At 37.1% G+C, this 15463-nt stretch overlaps 1 protein-coding gene across 1 annotated transcript in view; it reads left to right on the top strand.

The window, feature by feature from the left end:
• Positions 1–15463, top strand: part of chrm4a (cholinergic receptor, muscarinic 4a) — an 84459-nt gene that overhangs the window by 14137 nt on the left and 54859 nt on the right. The window contains exon 3 of the mRNA XM_055166557.1: positions 7996–8153. Within this exon, the coding sequence (XP_055022532.1) occupies positions 7996–8153 (158 nt within the window). The remainder of the gene's footprint in view (positions 1–7995; positions 8154–15463) is intronic.

Below are 15463 nucleotides of genomic sequence, written 5' to 3'. Positions count from 1 at the left end.
AAGGACTTTTGATATATTCAGTCAATGTGCCTTGGGTTTGTACCTTACCCACTTTTACATTTTCCTGTAAGGGTCATTTTCTGTTCTTAGACCACTGTCTTAACCCTCGTAGACCTGTTCTGTTATTTTTTACTCTTTTAAGACCCAGTGAAGCGCTCTACCTCTCGTGCTTTATCTAACAGAAAGAATCTGTTTCAATTTGTAATTTAATAAATGGGTAACACTTTATAATAACTACACCTTATTTAGCCTTAATAAAGCATGAACAAAGACTTAATTAATAATGATTCACGCTTAGTAACTACTTAATTACTACCTGAATTAGCACTTAACTTGCACTTAATTCTCCTGTGCTGTAAATAGTTACTCAATACTTCTTAATTACTCATGAACTAACCATTTGTGTGTGCATTTGTAAATGTATATTACAGTACAAATTTGAGCATTTATTAATGATTAGTAAGCCATGAGAGAATGATTTACTAGTCATGCATTATTGTTTCTCTGGAATTTGACCAACCTTAACAAATGCTTAATAAACATAATTAGTCTTCACTTTAGAAAAGCTCTCAGAAAGATTTAACTAACAGATAACAGCTGCCTGAATTATCATTGCATTGCATTATTAGTAAATCATTCTCTCATAGTTTACTAATGATTAATAAATGTTCAAATGTGTACTTAAATATGCATTTGTAAACATGCAAATGGTTAGTTTATGAGTAATTAAGAAGTATTGAGTAACTATTTACAACACAGGTGAATTAAGTGCAAGTTAAGTGCTAATTCAGGTAGTAATTAAGTAGTTACTAAGCGTGAATCATTATTAATTAAGTCTTTGTTCATGCTTTATTAAGGCTAAATAAGGTGTAGTTATTATAAAGTGTTACCAATAAATGCAACATAGATACAGTGTGTTTAACTCCATAGTCACAAAATTCAAGAAAACACAATAACATCTCCATGGAGACAGTTACCACCACCTGAAAAGTTCCATAGTGCTCCTTTAATTGCACATCTGATATCTCTGTTGCTCCTGTGCTGTAAGTTCAGGTCATGTTACTTGGTATGGCAGGTAGAATATGCGTTCGAGAGATAGGCTTAATGCCATACGGTGGAACATTTCAGGCTAAAAGATTACATCTCTGTAGCGACAAGGAAGTTGCAGACAATCCATCAGAAAAGTTCTCTTGTGCGCCTTAAACACATTTGCAGATAATCTCAATATATTCTAGAAAGTTTGGGCGCACTATCTTATTTTTCCAACTTTTTTGTTTCACTCTTTCTGTGACTATCTCCAATAACAACACTGTGATATATTATGGGATGTTGACCTCAAACTTCCATCTGTCTTTAGTGAACAGCTTCAGAAATGAATATTCAGCAGGTTTCCAAGTGGGCTGATATCTTGTTTCACTCTGTGTCATGTAGTTGCACGGTTTATGGAGAGTTGGAGCTGAAGCGCGCTGCACATGTCCACTTGTTTCTGTATATCATTATGGGATGTCACCTGCTCGTCCGTCTGGCTCTCGGCGCTTGTGGCTACTGTCACTGTTAATCACCGTTCACCCTGACACTCACTGTTTCACTTATCCATGTGTTCCTTAACTCTTTCCCCCTTGGACGCCCACGAGGAACAACCCATACACATATGACCAGGCCTACTGTATAAAAGTAAACAGACTTCCACCAGTGAATATAAATGATTTTTACACTCATGAACTTAATTGAAACTCAGACATATTTGTATCTCTGGAAACCTTAGACTCTGAACTCTTCATTTATGGATGTTTAAATGTGATTCAACTCATTTACAGGTTTATAACAGCTCACTGAAAATGAGAGTTTACCTGGTCAGGTGCAAAATCGAAAACAAAAAAATAGCATCTGATATCTGGGCCTGGTCAAGCAGAAGTAAACAGCAAGGCCAAAAATTCAAGTTAATGCATCTGATATAAAAATGTATTGAACAGATACATATGTACTCTAGTTTATGAAACTGTTGACCTTTTTTCTGTACCATTTTTGGTTCTAAAGTTCCATACGTTTTAAACAGAGCATGTATGAAACATGGAACAAAAATTATTTCCCAAATTTCAAAGACCTGAAAATCATGTAAATAAATGGATGTATTTCATCATATCTTGTGTTATTCCATCTTTGAACTGTTGATGAAGGGACATGATTTTTCAAAAAAAAAAATATTTAAAATGATAAAAATTTGCTTGGAAGGACTGACATATTTTATAGAAATAGTTTCCTTTCATTTTGAAGTAATATTAAAGTATTCAGAAGAAAAAAACTGACAAATGATGTAAAATCCTGCACCTTCTACTTGTTTTGTACAATTTTCCCTCCGTTACTTTTCCCTCCGTTACTATGACCTTTCTTAATAAAAAATCTCATGAGTCAAAAAGTAAGAAGTTTTTCAACCTAATCTTGTACCATATGGTAGAAAACTATATGAAGCAAATATTCAAACCAGTTTGTTAAGGATATGGAAGTGAGAACCAAGAGTTATCACTGTTTGGATTTATTGCCCAAAAAGTGCTGCATATTTCATTCCCTCCGTTACTGACATGAGTTTTTAAAATTTTTTGTCAACAACTTGAAAGAATATCACAGGTTTAACTTGACCCTGTTGGAGTGTAACTCTTTCCTACATTCTGATACTTTACTTATTTCAATAGTCCCTCTAGTTTCTGAATAAGAGACATTTGAATGTCAAAAATCTGCCCCTGTTTCCCTCCGTTACTGCTTGACCGGACCCATATGGATGTTTTGAGTATTATATTCATAAAAAAGAATTAAAAATATACTTTGTCAAAGTATTTAAACAGATTTCATATCACCAGATACAGTAGAGCCAAGTGTGCACCTGTTTTTACCTGTTGTTCACCTGTGTGCACCTAATTCATTTTTTTTTCCATTTAATTTATTCAACTCATTTAGCTTATTATAATATAATAATACAATAATAAAACTCTTCCTCATCAGTGGGTGTTCAGTATTTGTCATCTTGGTCACTTTCTCGTGTTCAAAGCTCCACATAAGTGTTTGTTTCTGTAGCAATTCTGTCAAACATCTCATCTTGGAAAAAAGACTGAAATATTTTAAAGGATTTGCCTGAGCAACATCCAGATCTCAGGGCCATTTTGGTTCATAATCGAGTATAAAGTCCTGGATAGTTTGTTTGGACATCGCAGGACTCCACACAGACGCATCAGCAACATTCTCATCTTCGTAAGTTTCACTCTCTGAAAGTCCGGCGCTGTCGCTGTTTTCCACTTTATAATCAACTTCATCATCACTTTGAAATCTATAAAAGTCACTTTCTCTAAACTTATCCATAAAATACATCCACTCCTCATTATTTCTAAAACTGTGTGCTGCAGCACCGCGATCTTTCCATTGCACGTGTTTCCTGTTGTGTTTTTTCCGGAAGCTACAATCATCACAACTTCGATTAACTTCGGAAAAAATCGGCAAAAACATATCCTTGAATCCTATTGGTCAGCCTAGTGTGGGTTGTAGTGGCCTCCACTTATCACAGTCTCTGTTTACATGTGAAAAATCTAGCTGTTTCAAATGGTTGTCAAATCACGTCTTTAGTGAAACAGCGGAGGAGTCAAAAGACGTCATTAAAGAAACAGGAGGTCGTCAAATGTCGTTTTCATGGGGGAAAGAATTAAAGATGGACTGTGTAACTTCGCACTACCTGACTTTCTATGTACATTTTAGTTCTAACAGTTCTGAGCCTGGAACTTGTTGGATATAGATAAGTTTAATGCCTTACAGTGGAACATTTCAGGCAAATGCAAAAGCATCTATAACATACTCAGACACAAGCAGGTAGTGGCGCTTCCATCAGAATTCAGTAGTGCATTAGTATTCGTTCTATAGTGCATCTTCAAAGGTCCAGTATTACACAAAATTGACTCTTGTGAGCTTTTACCTCGTCAGAAACATTCCTGGAGTTGTGTTCTGTTGCATTAGCCTGTCTGCATTAGAGAGTGGATAAGGCCAAATTTTTCTGGCCCACGTCCGACAGAGCAGAGATCGAATCTGACCCGAGCCTGACACAATTAAAATCATACTAGTTTCACAGGCTGACTAATGACACACGTAGGATATTGTTTGTGTTTCTGTAACAGACACAGAGACGCAAAATATAAACTCAAGAAAGAGCAAAAATAATGAGAAGACTTTATTCCTCACCTCTCGTAAAGTGGTAAATTTAAAGTGCAGCGTCTCATCCACATTATCCAGAGAAATTGTTCTCCACAAATAATGACTCCAGTCCACAAAACTGCACTGTGAATCCAGTTTGAGGCATTGTTTAATAGTAAAAAGGTGGGAGTAGTTCCTCATGTGTGTCTGTTTATATCCACACAGTGCATGGATCGAGGTGAAGCTGCAGATTAGTGACAGTGATTCTACTTCCTGTGAACTTTATCTCCAATCTTTTACACTTTAAAAATCCTGCATCTGAAGTTTTGCTCCACATTTCATAAATAATAATAACACAGTTTTGACTTGGATCTAAACTAGAAGTGCAGAGTCTGATCTTTGAACACTTCAGAGTCTCAGAGCGACTGGTTTTACTGTCGACAGGAAACAGTTGCCCGACCCGAATATAAGTTCTAAATATTTGTTTGAACCTAAACTGCGGTCAAGTTTCCATGCTCTTGTCTGTATCTTCAAAGCTCAAAATGCTCTCAAAATGTTTCACCTTGTCTTGTTACAAAGAGGTAGTTTTCAAGATGTGTATACAACCCCTCAATCGTTCAGGTAGATTTTGTGGCAAAAGGACAAATTCTGCTTCTTCAGTTCTGAACAGAAGCAGCTTGGATGAGCTGCAAAACATTTTCCACCAAATAAACTTTTGTCCAGTTGACAAATTGAATTTCTCCTTTTGCCAGGTTGTTTTCAAGTTAACAGCTACTTTAAACCTTTTGACAAAAACTGAAGCAAGAAATGTTTTTGTTTTGTTTTGTTTTTTTTGTTTTTTTATGTCCAAAATGTGTGCAATTTTGTCAGTTTTTACACACAAATTTATTATGAAATCATTACATGATGAAAAACTTGCTTTTTTTCTTACATTTTAGTTTGTAAACTACTTTGTTGGTTCTACTTTAAGGTCATATTTTTTCCCACAATTGCTAATACTGATCTGCATTTAGGGCTGGGATCATTAAGACATTGCTGATACGATACAGACCTCGATACACAGACCATGATATTATACATATCTCAATACAGTGCACTTCAATACAGTTCAATAAAAATAAAAGCTAAATCATGTCTGTGATAGTAAAAGTCTTTGTTAAATCACTTCTTGTGCAAAGTTCATAAGAAACACAAACATTTTAATTAGGGGTGTCAAATTATCGCATTAATTGCAATTAATTAATTACAGTCATATTTAGCGCGTTATGTTTTTTAATCGTGTTAATCTCATTTTTAATCTCTAACTTTACTGTTTCTGTATGTGAGTTGCTTTATTATAAAATCTGCTTTTGTGTGTTGTTGTCCCAACAACACATAAAAACTGATTTTATAATACACACACACAAAAAAACACATTTATAATTTTTTTTATTTCGGTAATTCCTCTCATTGCCGGAAACCCGCACAAAACGCGCGCAGTAAGAGCGATGTAAACGTCATGTTAACGTTGGCGGCGTCAGTCGCACAATGGATGAGGTCGAAGAGCCAGTAGAACAGAGCAGCAGTGCACAGGTAAAAACACATTTGTGTCTTGGAAATTATTCTCCCGACGTGAAATATTAAAGAAAATAACAAATATAAAATCGCCTACAACTGGTGAAAACAACCTGCATAGGCCCATGATGTCTGCACTACTGTCCTATACACAAACACACACAAACACACAAACACAACCAAAAACAAAAACACACGCAAACACACACAAACAAACACAGACACAAACACACACAAACACAAAGACACACACACACAAACACACACAAACACAAAAACACAAAAACAAAAACGCACACACAAACACACAAAAACAAAAACACACACAAACACACACAAACAAACACAGACACAAACACAAAGACACACACACACAAACACACACAAACACACACAAACACAAACACACACAAACACACACCTTCATCATCGTCATTAACCTGAGAACGCGCGGACCACGTTTCCTTCCGTAGACACTGCGCGGACACCGACGTGCTCCCGTGCGCCGCGTGTGGATCGTGTTTTCTCGCTACGCTGCGTAAACCGCGCTTCCTCCTGTGCGCCTCTAAACCAGAACTAACACCAAGACTAAAACCAGGACTAAAACCAGAACTAAAACCAGGTCTAAACCAGGTCTAAACCAGGACTAAACCAGAACTAACACCAAGACTAAAACCAGGACTAAAACCAGAACTAAAACCAGGTCTAAATCAGGTCTAAACCAGGACTAAACCAGAACTAACACCAAGACTAAAACCAGGACTAAAACCAGAACTAAAACCAGGTCTAAACCAGGTCTAAACCAGGACTAAACCAGAACTAACACCAGGACTAAAACCAGGACTAACCCATTCCAGGACTAAACTAGGACTAAAGTAGGACTAAAGCAGGTCTAAACCAGGACTAAAACCAGTGATCTCATATATAAAGCATTTCTCTGTCAATAATATTTTTAATATGGTTAAGGAAAGACTGGACTTTTTATTGTCTTTAAGTAGACAAAAGTTATTATGTTCAGATTTCCTAGTCTTTGCTACTTTACAGCAAACAGTTTCTTATTCATGGAGACTTGGGCTCAACAGCCAATTTGAAGAGAACAAACAAGAACAACATTTGCAGGATGCGGTTGCTACATTCATGTAGTTTTAAAAAGCATGACAATATCAAGTAATCCAAAGTATTCAAATTACATTACTCACTTTAAGTAATTAAATGGATTAAGTTACAAACTACATTTTGGGATATGTAATCTGTAATCTGTAGGGGAATACATTTTAAAAGTAACCTTCCCAACACTGCAGATTAGTAATAGTAATAATAATGATGATACTGTGGAATGTAAGTGACTGCATCTGTTAAAGTTTGTTAAACAATAAATTACTTTATAAAGTCACTTTTTTTGTTCTATGTCAGTCTTTTGATCTGCCACAATAATGTAATAATGAATTTAAATGAAAATACCTCAAATTGAAGGCTTTTCTCAGCAATTTTTAGGTGAGATTAAAAAGAGATTAATTAGATTAATTAATTACAGATCATAATTAATTAATCTCTAAATTTTTTTTTATCGCATGACAGCACTAATTTTAATCATCAAAATAGTGAAAATGTCAAATGTGTCTCATAAACAGGTTTCCTTCCACTAAACAAGCAACAAAACTGTAGCTGGAACAAAATAATTTAGTAAATATTCTTCATGATATATCGATACAGCAGCCCACAATATCGATATTATATTATCACATGAAACAATACGATATATCAATATTATTTTTGCACACACCATCTGCATGTATTGTATTGTACTGAAATCAGACAAGTGTTTCAGCACCATGGACAGCACCACTTTGACTTTTTTTTTTTTTTTTTTTCATTTGTATTTTTTAATCCTTTAGGTTACTCTCTTGGGATATAAAACTAATTAAAAAGATACAATTTGTGATTTTGATATTAAAAAAAATAATAAATCTGTATCAAAGTTTGTATTTTTTTTTTGTGTGTGTTTTAATTTATTTGTATTTTATTTTTAATTTGGTCAACATTGGTATAAACTGACCATTTGAAAAAAATAATGGCTTGACTTGTTGTGAACCAAAAAACATATGCGCTGCAGTTCTTACATGTGTAACTTTTTTAACAGCGTCTTATTCTCTGTTCTATCCTTTTTACCTCTTATGTAAAACTAGTATAGTGCTAAAGGGAACCATGTAAAATGATCTGATGTCTTCTGTGGTGTCCTTAAGGTGTCCCATGTCCCTGTGTTGTGTCCAGTTCCTGTCCAACCCGGCAGTCACCTTCGGGACCGCCATCGCCGCCTTCTACCTCCCCGTGGTGATCATGACCGTCCTGTACATCCACATCTCCTTGGCCTCCCGCAGCCGAGTGTCCAAACAGAAGAGCGACAAGAAGGAGAAGAAGTCAGGAGTCAGGTACGACAATGAAAAATACAAAAAAAATAAAATAAATAAATGCATAAAAGAATAGTCTAAGGACACTGAGTAATACATTTGAAAATGGAAAAGGAAATTGTGATTTTGTCCTCTACAAAACACATTTTCATTTCTTTGTTTTACTCAAATTGTCTTTACAAAGAACACCAGCTCCATTTGTGTTTTTTTTTTTTTTTTTTTTTTTTTTTTATTTGGATCAGATTTGAAAGTACAGGATGTAATCATTTGGAATGTAACAGCCCCTTAATTTGCTTCAGTAACTGTCGAAAACTTTTTTTTTTTTTTCTTCTTCTTGAAACAGTATTAGGAACATGTGTTTTTCAGCACCATGGACAGCACCACTCGGCAACCAAACTCGAACAGATGGTTTGAGATGTCTGGTCCTAAACCAAACTACATCAAAATACATAAATAAATAAATATAAATAAAAACACATAAATACATAAAAACTACATTAAAAAATGTAAATTAAAATAAATGAATTAAAATGAAAAATAATTAGTTCTGATGAGGTTAGTGTAATGTAGATAATTAAACTTTTTTTTTTTGAAACAGTATTAGGGATGTGTGTTTTTCAGCACCATGGACAGCACCACTCAGCCAATCAAGCTTAAACAGACGGTGTGTTATGTCTGGTCCTAAACCAAACTGCACTAAAGGAAAATAAATAAATAAAAATAAACACATAAATAAATACATAAATAAAAAACTAAAAAATAAAAATAAATGAATTAAAAGTAAAATTGAATTAGTTAGTTCTGACGAGGTTACTGTGATTTTTTAACCTTTTTGACGCTGAGGCCCAGTTTTTCCAGTGCAGAGTGGTCCAGGGCCCATTACATAATAACATTGTATATCAGGGTATTCAACTAAAATCTGAGGAGGTCTGGTTAGAGAAAATCTCCTCAAGCAGAGGTCCAGGACGTCATCATGTCGAACTTGTGTTATGATTGTGATACAGAAGTAGCCTCATTTAATCAGTGTCTGAATGTCAGAACAATAAAATCAACAAAAATACAACAAAATGTGTGAACATTGAAACACACAGTAGACTATATTAGATACCGCGCTGTAGTTTAAAATGAATTAGAGAAAATAAATAAAATGGTCAAATTGTGCATCTTTAAACAAAGTGCTTAATTTTAAGGAAAAAAATAACAGCTTGAGTTTCCTTTTTTCTTTAGCTTTCACATCTCAACTTAACTAAATCGTCTTAATACATTCTTCAACAGATCTTCAAACCTCTTTCATCTGTGTGTGTGTGTGCATTCAGAGCTGTGATCATCTTGAATGCACAGATTTGATTGGATAAGTAGTGTCATGATAGGTTTGTCTGTTCTTTGGTCCATTAGTACAGAGGGGTAAAGTTTCGACTCTAAACTGAATAGGCCTTATTCCATTGACTCAACTTATAAAACGAACTGCATTTAGCCTCGTGTGAGAAATGCTACAGTCAAATTAGATCCAAACCAGAGTCTTGATCCAGCGGGAGCAGCTCTGTTTCAGGACGGGCTCAGAGGAGCTAGACAGGGTGGGAAGAGTGTGGGGAAAGCACAGAGACACACTCAGAACAACATATAATGAACCAAACTGGATTCACTCTTCTGTCCGGATGCTTTGCATCACCTTGGAACCAGCCGCGGTCCTCAACCTCAGAGGACAGGAGCAGCCTGCCCGGACCTGTAGTTCACTGTGCATTCTTACTTTCCCCACACGGAACCAGCGCGCAGAGGACGGCACGGAACCACTCGGACCCAGTCCACTGCTCTGGTCTTACTCACCCCGTCTGAAACCAGGACATGGAGGATGGAGCCTCTGGACCAATCTGAGGAGGAGGACGGCACAAGACCAAGGACTGGACCCCCATTCTCCTGTGTGTTTACCACCTGAACTGAGGGCTTCTGCTCCGGGCTGATGTGGTGAGTTTGTACAAAGACCTATATGCTGCTGTTTTATGAGTTCATGGTGATAAACTGAGATGAGGACGGCCCACGGTGTCTCTACCTTTCACAACTGGACGTACCTTTGTTCTCCCGGGTAAAAGAGGTACATCAGATTGACCCTGTCCGGGTCTACGGGATGTGTCTGGGTCCGGACTCGGACCACGGTCCTCCAGTTATCAGTCCTGACACAGTCCCACAGTCCTCACGGCCCACTGGTTTAAAACTGAATGTTTTTTGTGGCCCTGTAGGTGGCGCTCACAGCCGGCCGTATGGTTTAGAATCACTGATCTAGATAATTTAACTTTTTTTTCCTTCTTGAAACAGTATTAGGAACATGTGTTTTTCAGCACCATGGACAGCACCACTCAGCCAACCAAGCTCGAACAGACGGTTTGTTATGTCTGGTCCTAAATCAATCTGCACCAAAAAATGTTTATAAATAAATAAAAAATAAACGCATAAATAAATACATAAATTAAAAAAAATAAAAAATACTAAGCTTGTTTTTCAGTACGATGGACAGCACCACACAGCCAACTAATCTTGAACAGATGGCTGGAGATGTCAGGTCCTAAACCAAACTGCATCACAAAAAATGATCTAAATAACTAAATGAATAGATACAAGTAAATAAACACACAAATCATTACATAAATAAAAAAGCTACATAAAAAATTAAAATAAAAGAATTAAAATGATCATGACTAGAACAATGACCACGTTAGTGTAATTTAGATAATTTCACTTTTTTTGTAGTAGTAGTAGTAGTAGTAGTAGTAGTAGTAGTAGTTGGAACACTGGGTTTTCAGCACCATGCACAGCATCACTCAGACAACCAGTTTTGAAAAGATTACTTGAGATGTCTGATCCTTAAATAATACAAAATAAAATGTAATTAATTAATTCTGAATTGTTTCATTTTCATTTTACATCTTTTTAATATCATTCTGTAAGTTTTTGTGCTGTATTTTTCTTATTTCAAGTCATTTCACTCTTGAGGAAAGCACATTTAATCCACCAAAACATATTATTTGGTAGCTAATGTAGCCTGAGATTTAAAAATACATAAATATATTGAAATCTGCATAGAAAACACATTCAAACCCATCTACAAGCTCCCAGCTCACAGAGGAGAGAAGGAGACAGAAGAGGGAGAATGATTTCATGTAGTGCCCCAGTGTTGGGGAGTAACAGATTACATGTACCAGCGTTACATAATCAGTACAAATTATGAGTAACTGTATTCAGTTACAGTTACTGTTTCAATGAGTGGTAATTGGATTACAGTTACTTTGTTGAAATAAATGGATTACATGGTGGTATTTTCCTGTTTTCACATTTTGGGCTAAACCAGGATTAAAACCAGGACTAAACCAGGACTAAACCAGAACTAAACCAGAACTAAACCAGAACTAAACCAGGTCTAAACCAGGTCTAAAACAAGGACTAAACCAGGACTAAACCAGGTCTAAACCAGGTTTAAACCAGGTCTAAACCAGGTCTAAATCAGGTCTAAAACAAGGACTAAACTAGGTCTAAACCAGGTCTAAACCAGGTCTAAACCAGGGCAAATTTGAAGAGAACAAACATGAATTTTCAGGATGTAGTTGGTACATTCATGTAGCTTTAAAAAACATGACAATATCAAGTAATCCAAAGAATTCAGATTACATTACTCACCTTAAGTAATTTAATGGATTCCGTTACAAACTACATTTTGGGGTATGTAATCTGTAATCTGTAGGGGAATACATTTTAAAAGTCACCTTCCCAACACTGAGTGCACCACATCACTCTTGTATCACACTCGAGTGCACGAGTAACGACCAGAATGATCCTGTGGTCTCGTGTTTAACCCAGCGTCATTCTGCTTGGTGTTGATGGACACAGGCATTTACCCGCCCTGACATCCTCTACCGCAGCAGCAGAACCACCAGCCCCCTCAGCCCCCTCAGCCTCTCCATCTAGTCCTCTTCCTCCTCCCCACCACCAGCATCATCAGCTGTTAGAATAGTTTTGTCTCTTTTTATAGTGTTAAAGTCTCACATGACACTGTTTTCTGATCTGTTATGATGTTGTTTCCTCGTCACAAACAGACCTGGACTTGTGTTTTGTTTCATTCACACATTTAACTCACAAACCTGCATATTTTAGCCCGAGGAGTTCAAAAAATCATGTCATGTGGTAGCACAAAGAAGTGCTCCACTGTGTTTTTAAACTCCATACTTTTCTCTAGAATCATTTTGACACAAATGTGACAGATGGGCGGGAGTTCCATGGGTACATTTCCATTGACTCATTTCTGTTTGACGGACAGCTGAGCTCGGAGCTCCTGGAGCTGTTGTGGACGTTTTCTGTTGAAGTTTTGGTGCTCAAAGCTTTTCTATTATTCAGCGTTCTCCGTGAACAGTTCTTCTGCAACAATGTTATTCTAAACACTGTAAGCACTGGATCATCTCGTTGTCTGTGTTACAGTCACCAAAACTACAGCAGGAAACGTCCACAACAGCCTCAGGAGCTCCAGGCTCAGCTGTCAGTCAAACATGAATGAGCCAATGGGAATGAACCCATGAAGATCCCGCCCACCTGTCACGTTTGTATCAAAACTGCACCAAAAAGTGAGGGAGCACAAACGAGAGAGCTTTAATCATAACCAACCAAGAAAACAGCATCAAACAAAACTGAGAAACACACAGAACAAAAAGAAAATGTTTCCAAAGAGGCAAAGACAGAGATTTTACACAATTACTCAAATCATTTGATTGTAAATGTATTTAAAATGTATGTAATGTATTTTATTAAACTTTTCTTTTTTTTTTGCTTGATTTTGGTATTTTGATATATATAGGCGAGTTTCAGCTGACGTCATTGTTATTAAAAGCCCGCGTTGCATGCTGGGAAATATTTTGGTCGGAGGCAAGAAACACGGTAGCGTCAAACACAGTGCGTAACCTCACGTATTTATCCCCGATAATGGTAAATTCCTGCTGCATTATCGGATGCACAAATAGAAACACGGAAGAAGGAAAATGTCTTTTTCGTATTCTGAGTGAAAAGAACCGCTAACGGTGAATTAAACGGCTTTCAAACATTCACAGAGCAAACGTAGAAGATCCTAACAAACCGTGGACTCCAACAAGTTCAACAACACATCGAGACTCTTGGAGGTTTTCATCTTTTCTGCTGTGAATGGCCCAGGAGTTTCCACCAAGTCATTGTGGATATTGCCCAAGTGAATATTTGTTCAGGTAGTTGGTGATTCTGACCAGAAGTTTGGTTTGGTCCACCTTTTGTCGGGGTTGAAAAGGGTGATTTGTCGTCCGTCGATGCTTATGACCAATTTCTGGTCAAATGGTCTTGGGTCCTCTGCCGTTAGAGTGGATAAATAACCGGGATCAATACCCTTTCCGTGCTTTCTCACTCTGTCCATCATGTTGAATTAGTATTTATTGCCGTCGACCAAAATAATTCCCAGCATGCAACGTGCGCACGTTTGTCAAAAATGAAACTCGCCTATAGGTTTTTTTTTTGTTTTTTTTTTTGTGATGACTATTTGACTCAAAATTAATTCCATGTAGCTTTACCTACTATGATCCACAGTATGAAATGTGTGTTCTATTTTTCGATGACAGTTATTTTGTGGTCTGTTTGCTCTAAATGCTTGTTTCTATGGAGATAGATTAGACAGAGATGACGTTTAATGCCACACTCTGAAACATTCTAAGAAAAACTATTCCATCTCCAACAGTTACATGTCGCCTTTGACATATGGAGGTCGTTTGTCTCATTTGCAGAAGTGTCTCCCACAATGCATTGCACTGTTTAACATGATGCATTGTGGGGGATTTTGAGGGAACTAGATTGGATATTCATACGCTCCAAGTGTATGAAGAGTAGTGTATGGGAAGTACGGAGCAATGTTCAATCTTTATAGTTTCCATGTATCATAAAGAGAGATTGGAATGACATGTGTAAGGTTGTGTTTGAAGAGGAACCGCCCGGGGCCCCAGCGTGTATGTGCGTGTGTGTGTGTGTGTGTGTGTGTGTGTGTGTGTGTGTGTGATAATGGAGATGGATACTGATGGAAGGGCCCCCCCACCACTTGTGGCCCCGGGGTCCCATCACAGTGTAGCTCCTGCTCTGTTTTAAAAGCTCGGAGAGGAGAGGATTTCATGATGTAATTTATTCTCAATCAGAATTTCTGCGCTGGGAACATCTGGAATCTATTAAAAATGCTCTTTCTGAATTCTACATTTTTTTTCATCTATAAATTTACTAAACATTTCATTAGAAGTATTTTCAAGACAATTCATGAATAATATATCTGATACTTTAACACTATTCACTGACAAATTTCTGTAGAGCTTTTCATTTTCTAATATATGTAACCACGTTACAGGTCAGATCTGTGGAGAAGCAACTCATGTTTATCAAAAAGATATTTGAACAATAAAAATTAATGTAATTGAGTGCGTTTACATGTGCATCAGTCTTCCGGTTATGTCCATTATTCCAGTTATGAGTCTTTATCCTGTTTATGAGTCTTATTCCCGGTTATGAGTCTTCTCCAGTGATGCCACTAGCGCGCTACTTAGTAACGTGTTACTGTAGTCCGACTACTTTTTTCAGTTCGAGTAGTCTAACACAGTGCTATTTCCAAACCAGTAGTCAGATTTAAATTACTCATCTAAAGCTACGTTCAGACTGCAGGGCTTAATGCTCAATTCTGATTTTTTTGTGAAATCCGATGTTTTTGCAAGGTCGTTCACATTTCCAATTAAATGTGACTTGTATGTGACTCCAGTGTGAACATTAAAGTGTCCCACATGTGCACTGGAGACACGACGACGTCAACCGCAGTGAGCGTGCTCTGTGTTTACAGAAGTTGTCCAAACATGGACGCAGCATTGAGCACCTGGAGATTTTAAAGTTCCTCTCGTACCGGAGTCAGAACATGAACAACTTACTTGTTTTAAGGAGGAGATTGAGAAGGAGAAGGACGAGGTTTTTGGTCGTGGTGTTTTGTGGGACAGCGGCAGCGACGTCCGTTGAAAGGAACGTGTGGATGTGGAGACGGAGCCAAGAGTGGTGAGTGGAGATGTGCTTCACTTCAGTCACATGGAGTTCATTAACAATTTTCACCTACTTCAGTGCAGAATAGTGACGTTTGTGTCTTGTTGATAACGTGTAGGTGGATGAATGCACTTTGACCGTTCACACTGAAGTCACATGTCAAAAGATCAGATATGTATCGGTTTCAGGACCACATTTGAAGTGTCCTGGGTCACATTTGAAAAAAATCGGATCTGTCATTTAAAGATCAGATGCAGGTCACATAGGGGCCA

The sequence above is a fragment of the Boleophthalmus pectinirostris genome, unplaced genomic scaffold, assembly GCF_026225935.1.
Source record: "Boleophthalmus pectinirostris isolate CB_2022bp ecotype Guang Dong unplaced genomic scaffold, ASM2622593v1 HiC_scaffold_11, whole genome shotgun sequence".
NCBI classification, from domain to species: Eukaryota; Metazoa; Chordata; class Actinopteri; order Gobiiformes; family Gobiidae; genus Boleophthalmus; species Boleophthalmus pectinirostris.
This window is presented reverse-complemented; position numbering and strand designations above follow the sequence as displayed.